This window comes from Lotus japonicus, chromosome 2 (assembly GCF_012489685.1).
Source record: "Lotus japonicus ecotype B-129 chromosome 2, LjGifu_v1.2".
In the NCBI taxonomy this organism is placed as follows: domain Eukaryota; kingdom Viridiplantae; phylum Streptophyta; class Magnoliopsida; order Fabales; family Fabaceae; genus Lotus; species Lotus japonicus.
The window spans coordinates 2,189,617-2,197,279 of record NC_080042.1 but is presented as its reverse complement, the minus strand read 5'-3'; the positions used below and the strand labels follow the sequence as shown (position 1 = coordinate 2,197,279).

The 7,663-nt window shown below is 35.1% G+C and overlaps 1 protein-coding gene across 5 annotated transcripts; it reads left to right on the top strand.

Annotated features, from left to right (window-relative positions):
* Positions 1–497: 497 nt before the first annotated feature.
* LOC130737391 (annexin D5-like) lies at positions 498–5,016 on the top strand. 5 transcript variants are annotated; one of them, XM_057589141.1, is made up of 7 exons: positions 498–970; positions 1,881–1,986; positions 2,093–2,238; positions 2,357–2,578; positions 3,302–3,517; positions 3,602–3,691; positions 4,623–5,016. In XM_057589141.1, exons 2-7 carry the CDS (start codon positions 1,911–1,913, stop codon positions 4,824–4,826), a joined length of 954 nt encoding a protein of 317 aa, XP_057445124.1. In that variant the 5' UTR covers positions 498–970; positions 1,881–1,910; the 3' UTR covers positions 4,827–5,016. The 5 variants fall into 5 exon arrangements, with proteins under 5 accessions (XP_057445124.1, XP_057445122.1, XP_057445120.1 ...); XM_057589139.1 differs by having other exon boundaries at positions 498–1,033; XM_057589137.1 differs by having other exon boundaries at positions 498–1,105.
* Positions 5,017–7,663: the final 2,647 nt, after the last annotated feature.

Here is a 7,663-nt window from a genome sequence, read left to right as displayed (position 1 = left end):
TCTATCCGTTGATGAACAAATATGGCAACTTGATGGTACAACGTTGTACTTCAGCTTTGGCCATTGTGCTTTGTCAGATCATGCGCTCTTCTAGAAAGACTTCTTCTACAAGTTTGTCTGAGACATTTATGTAAATCAAAGATGGCGCTCATTCTTTAGACGTTCCTCTTGCTTCAGATGATCTTCTTTCCGTAGACGGTCTTCTATCTTCCATTGGTCATTTTGAGTGAGACGATGGGCTTTGACTAGTAGAATGTAACTTCTTCACAAGGGTTGAACTGTCTTTTGTGTCAGTAGATTGACTTGGACATAACAAGGTAAGCATAGACGATAAGTCAAAGTGTTCTTGAAATATAAAATTTTTAGTGTTCCACTTATGCCCATCAAAATTGTTATCATACAAAACATGACAAACGATATGAGTAAATGTTTGAACTTAACAAACACTACTTTAGAGGGTCAAACTGTGTCAAAAGACAAAGTCTAGTTTTAGGCAAATATCTTCCAACATAATAGGACCAACATCCATCTTCAACACAATAGGCAAATACTCAGTGCTAGTTCTCAGATTTGGGCACCTCTGAATTTCATCAACCCCAACCCAACAATAAACCCAACAACCCCAACCTCACCCTCCCACTATCTTCTTCGTTATCTTCCAAACCAAAAAACCCACCGAGAAACCCAAGCAAAAGCAAGAAAATCCAAAGAAAGAAAGATAGATTCAAGAGAAAGATAACCATAACTGAGATCGTACACAAGAACCCAAATTGTAGGAGAACCCAAATCGCGAAAAGAACCCAGATCCTTAACAAACGTTGGTGCCTTTCTTGTGAATCGTTGCCTCGACTCCTTCTCTCACCTTCTCCTTCTTGAATCTCGCCATCTTTTATCTTGCGTCGTGGGTTATGATGGTGATGGAGTGTTGTCCTATCCATATCCAAGTTTCAAACGCATCTCAGAATGAGAGGTGCGAAAATCCAAAATGAGGTTTTTGTTGCAGGTGGTGGTGGGGTTGGGGTTCTAGTTGCAGGTGAGGGTTGAGATTTTGGTTGGAGAAGAAGAAGAAAATGAAGGAGGAGGGGATGATGTGATGAATTTCTGGGTTAGTTTTTGGGGGGTGGGGAAATTGATTTTGTTAATTGATTTAGGGTTTTTCTTTTTAAGGAATTTAGGGTTATATTTGTTAATTGATTTTTTTTTTAATTAAATTAAAATTTCTTATATGTTATTTATTTTTTATTTTTAAAATCCACGTAAGCATCATTAACACAGTCAGCAGGTCAAATCATCACTCGTTGGAGCTTTGGGCTTCGGTGAGGACTTGATCTAGACATTTTGCATTATAGAGGACCTTTTGCAAAATATTTTTCGGCGCGGGACGTAGTTTAGACGACCACAAAATACAAGAACCAATTTGAGGATTAAGCATTTATTTTATTTGGTAATTTATGGGATTTTAGTCATGGCACTTCAATCTTAGTCATGTATTTTTTATTTTTTAGTTCATTTTAGAATTTTCTAGATTTATTGGATATTTTTTAAGACATTGATGCTAATAATTGAATTTTTGTATTTTAAATTGAAAGGACATACGAAATTTTAGGTATATGCACCTCGCAGCCATTGCTCTAGTTCACTATTTATGGTTGTTGAGCATGGAATTAGCTAATACTAAATTTTGTTCCAAAATTTTAGCTCAATAAACACCAATATTAGCAAATTGACAATTGAGTTTTCCATGAAGCAGTATGGTTGAATTCATTTTGTGTTTCTTTCAAAATTGGCAGATAATGATAACACAGTCTATCTCCTCTTCAATAACTTCACAAAATTCCGTTCACTTTCAATTCACACGCAGTGTTTAATTTGTGTGGCAGAAACACAGAGAAACAGAAAAAAGATCAACAATGTCAACATTGACTGTACCTCCAATGTTGCATTCGCCTCGTGATGATGCTCGCAAGCTGCATAAAGCTTTCAAAGGTTAATGTTTGATGAAAGAACATGAAATCGGTGTGATCACTTTCAATAATGGATTTGTGAATTTGAAGCACTTTTTTTTGTTTTCCTTATGCATTTCTCATTACAGGTCTTGGCTGCGATACATCTAAGGTTATTCAAATCCTTGCTCATAGGGATTCCGTACAGCGCGACCTCATCCAACAAGAGTATGAAACTACCTTCTCTGAATCCCTTTCCAAACGTTTAGCTTCAGAGCTTCGCGGGCATACCAAGGTACACAGAAGAATTTCTATTTGGATATTTTTGTTTGCATCATTGAGAATATATCTCAGAAATAGTAGAGGAATGATTGCTTTTTTCTTTTCCCCTTGTTGATTCTAAATGGCTTCAGAAAGCACTGAAACTTTGGCTTTATGATCCTGCAACCCGGGATGCTGTGATAGCAAGGAAAGCCTTAACTACAACACCAGTTTTTGATAATCAAGCTATAACAGAAATAATATGTTCTCGTACCCCGTCGCAGCTAAGGCGATTGAAAGAAGTTTATCTGTCAACATACCATTCCTACATTGAGCATGACATTGAAAACCAAACAAGTGGTGATCACAAGAAGGTGCTTGATTTTGTTTCTTTGTGCACTGTATATATAGTTAGTTTGGATTGGTTTCTCATTCCTTAGAATCAACTCTGAAGCCAAGAAACTACTTACAGAAGGTTCTTCCCAGAAAATGATTAAGTACCATGATTATTAACTCATAACATATTTAGGAACAGATATAGAAGCAGGTTCGTATTCATTCCCTCTGGATTTGAATTCTTTGCAGTTAAGGGAATCTCACGTTCACACATTTAAACATATTTAGCCATCTCATTAAAATCGGTCGTATTTTGAGTTACAATGCTAAATTACTTATCACCACTTAAAATCTATATCGTTCGAATAATATCAAACAGCTAAAAATGCTTGAATGTGTAAACATGAAATAGAATCACGACTTCGTAGCCATCTGCTCGAAATCATACGGTTCAGATTTACAATTAGATTTTAGATCTATTGTTAGTCTATTTAAATTTAAGTCATCTGATCTTTTATCAAACGATTATGGGTCATTAGAGAATTTAGAAAAATTTAAATGCAGGAAATGCAAATGTGTTTTTCAATGGGACTTCTTTGAAATTCAATCCTGCGAAAGAAAAATTAGCATTCCTCATGTAACTTTCTACGGTCAAGGACATTTAACAAATTTATCAATGCATAAGCACATTTTTCTTGATACTCTAGCCTTGTGAAAACATCTAAAATACCTAGACATGTTGATGTTGGATCCTTTAACAGTTGTTGCTTGCATATCTAAGCACACCGCGTTATGAAGGCCCAGAATTGGACAATACAATAGTACAACAGGATGCCACACAGCTCTATAAATCAGGGGAGAAGAGGATAGGAACTGATGAGAAAATGTTCATAAAGATCTTCAGTGAAAGAAGCAGCACACATTTGGCTGCTGTTGACTCTGCTTACAGAGCTCAACATGGAAACACACTTGAAAAGGTATTCTTACAATCAAGAATTGACCTTCCTTGATTTTTTCCTCTTTGTTGTTTGTTCACAATCCAACTCATCTTTCTTATGAAGGCACTAAAGAAAGAAACCTCTGGTAGTTTTTTGAGAGGCCTCTTGACCATACTACGTTGTGCTACTAACCCTGCTATGTACTTTGCTAAGGTATTTTTTGTTCTTAGTTTTACATCTTCAAAATTTCTAATTGGTTTCTCATGCTCCTTCTAATTATTTCTTTGCCATTGGTTGTTGTTCTTTTTGAATAGTTTTCTACTGAATGTCTAGGGATGATCAAGATTTTATGTTCTCAATTGGTCCCAATTTCCTGTCCTGCAAATAAAATTGTGTCATGTTGAATAAAAAACACATGACTAAGGTAGTTATAAACTTATATGATAGTTTTTAATTGGTGAGTATACACTTTATTGGTGGGACAGAGAATGAAGTACAATTTGGGGACAAAAGATTTCAACCCGTCTATGAAGTGAAAAGTTATATACTCTAACCTTTTTGGGTCGAGTTTGGAAAAGTTTATTTAAACTTATCTTATAACATACTTATAAAAATAGATTATGACCTACCTACAAGATGTTTTGAGCTTGTTTTCATAAACTATTTGATTAGCTGAAAAATAGGGCCTATAAGATGTTTTGAGTTCACTTCAATAAGCTTCTTAAATTGACTTATGAATAAGTATTCATGTGATAAACGTTTATTGCTCTAATTTGAGTTTATTTCAATAAGTTTCTTAAATTAGCTTATGAATAAGTATTAATGTGATAAATGTTTATTTCTATAAGTTCTTACTTAATTTTTTTTCCCAAGCACACCCTTAGTCTTACTAGAAAAATACAATCTTGTCCTTTGAATATTTTCATGATGAACACCACAATTGAAGATTTCTCGGATGTTCTGTTTTCCCTTTCCCTCTGTTATTTACTGGTACATTATACAACTTTCATTTTCATTAGTCATATACCTCTTGTAATATTGTTACATTTTTTAAGAAAAAATTAAAAGTTATGAACTTATGATATGTTTTATCTACTTATGTCTATGACATAAGGCTTGACGCTTATATCCTTATCTTTTGCAGATTTTGCACAAGTCAATGAAGGGTATGGGAACTGATGATAGTAGACTAATAAGGGTAATTGTGACCAGGACTGAGATTGACATGCAACACATAAAAGCAGCATATTATAGTAAATATGGAAAACCACTAACTCATGCTGTTCGTTCAGACACATCAGGCAGTTATAAAGACTTTCTATTACATCTTTTAGGCACTGATTATTAGTATCTTGAAGTAGCTTTTGTATTCGTATATATGGACCTGCGTTTGTTATGTTTATTATTTCAATTTTACTGTTTTGAATCACATATTTTTTCATGTCACTATTTAGGATGTGGATGGTTGCAAAACTAACTTCTTATGATTGTTTGAGTAAAATTCTAGTAACAAAAAAGTGATATGCAACACTTAATTTCTTAAATTAAACATTATATATAGCTAGATGTTGACCCGCACTTTACAAGAGCGATCATTATTGTTGCAGTAATATTTTCCAATTTTTGCTTTCAACTATGAAACTAAAAAATTATTACAGTAGAAACCATGATGTTAGTCATATATTTTGGAAACAATGGGAATTAGATTGCATACTAATGTGACATCACAAAATTACAGTATCATGAAGCTAACTCTATATAAGCACACTCAATTTGGCTGTTGTCGACTCGTTCAATTTCCAGTTTCTTGATTTCACCTCTAACTTCCGGATGTCAAAGATCCAACAAGTCGTTTGTCAAACGTTATAGTTGTTAGAGTCTCACATTGACTAGAGATGTGGCCAAGCAATTGTTTTTATATGGTTGTGCAAACTTTTTCTTCTTGTTAAAATATATTAGAATATTAGATTAGAATATTCTTTATTTATTTACCAATGTAATTACGCATATAATCAGATTTAGATTTGTTTAGCTTTTATTATTAGTTAACTATGTAATTGTATAAATAGAGTGTTTGCTCATCAATAATATTCACGGAATACAATTCCTTCATGGTATCAGAGCCAATGGTTGTTTGACCATGGGCCTGGGCCCCTATCCTAGATCCATTTGTTGTGGAAACCTCCCATATTTGGGCCACCCGTTTCATTCCACGCTCCAGATGTTCTACACTGGGCGTGAGGGGGTGTGTTAGAGTCCCACATTGACTAGAGATGTGGTCAAGCAATTGCTTATATATGGTTGTGCAAACCTTAACTCTTGAGCTAGCTTTTGAATTGAGTTAGGCCTCCTTCATGGTATCTGTTGGTCAATCTGCAAGTGCACAGATATCTCCGGGTTTTAAATATCGAATCCACAGGGAATTGTAATGTGAATTCAGTTTAAGAGTCAAGTTCAAGGTTAAAAAGCGAATAAAATTCAGTTTTTAAGATTGGTTGTTTCTTTGATTATGTAACAAATAAATGAACAAGTAGTAAAGTGATCGAAATTCAGAAATGAGATTGTCTTGGGTTCTTGTTCAACTAATTCAGTTTTAGCAAACCTTCCTATCCAATAAATCCTGAGTCTCTCCTTGAAGTTCTAGCCTAGATAGTCATCTATCGATGCCTCGTAAAGAAAACCCTTTCTAACCAAAAGATAGGTTCAATTCCTTGATAACCTAAGCATTTGATAGAAGCAATAAGCATACAATTCAGGCCAACCAACCCCAACCCCAACTCTTCCTCTATTCCTAGCAGCAAGTATAGAAGGAGTAATCTCACAACAAGTCCCAATTCTATAACAAACTATCGTTATGATTATAGAAAAGTAAGAAGCTAGCATGCATTCAAGCTTGAAAGATTAAGCATAGAAGTGAGATTCAAGGGTTTACTCAGAATATTATGAATAGGAAAGGAATTAAAAGCTAAAACATCCAAAGCCTTACAAAAAACCCAAAACAAAGGGGTTTTTAGCCAAGCATGGCTATGGAATCCATACAAGAAGATGAAGATAAAACCTGGAACATAAGGCCTAGAAGAAGTTCCCCAAACTCCAGAACTCAAACCCTCTCTTCTAACTTATTGAAATATGGTAAAATGACAAAAGGTCCCAAGAGAAATGACAAAAATCATATTTATAGGCAAGAGTGTAGAGTCCATCATGAGAAGCATATAGATCTAAAATTCCTAGGATGAGATATACATTTAGTGCACTGAGCACACAAGCAGTTCATAGGTTCTGGATATCATTCACTCAAGAGCAACAATGATCAAACATGCACAAATTCAAAGAGACTTTCAAAGGGTTGAAATGTTGGCTTGGTGAAGTACAAGGTGGTTGGTCCCTAAGGAAGTCTAAAGCTTCAAGCATCTTGAGTGTGGTCCTATTAGTACCCCCCTGGAGCTTTCAACAACAAACATTTTTTTGCACAAATCTCTTGACCCCTCTTTTTCAACTTTCTTTTCTTCTATTTTTTCCTTTTTTGCAACTCCAACTTGATTAGGAGTCTCTTTTTTTTTTTCACATGGGGCAAGAGACAATTTCAAACATTATTTAGCTCCAAAACAATTTAAGGACCATCACTCCCCAAAATCCAACCTATCATCCATCCCAATCATTTAGCTAACAAATAAATCTTCAATAGGCTTAAAAGGGACAACTAGGGACAAATGTTCAAGCCAACAAACTCTGAAGCTCAAAAACCTACAGGTCTCAAGAATTGTGCAAGTATCACAAAGCATACAAAGAGTGAAATCAATATAGAACCAAGAAGTACGAGTGAGTCAGGATCCTCCAGGGAAATTTTATGGTGAAGGGTCAAAGACAGACACTTATTGGACTCACACCCACTCTATCCTCAAGAAACACTTGGAAGACCGAAGTCTCCCCCTCTCTTCCCCAAAGCAAGCAATCACTCATCCCCAAAAGAAAACCCAAGAATTCACAAAAACATTTTCCAAAACCAGCACAAGCTAGAGAGCATAACTAAGGGCAAAAACATGTGAGTAAAGGGAAGTAAAGACCCAAAAAACGACTTTAACTAAACAATGCATGACCAAATAGAAAATGAAGGCTACAAAGGAAAAATATGCAAAAAATTCATGAGCTAAACTAAGGGAAAGAGTCGACCTCCTTTACCAATTA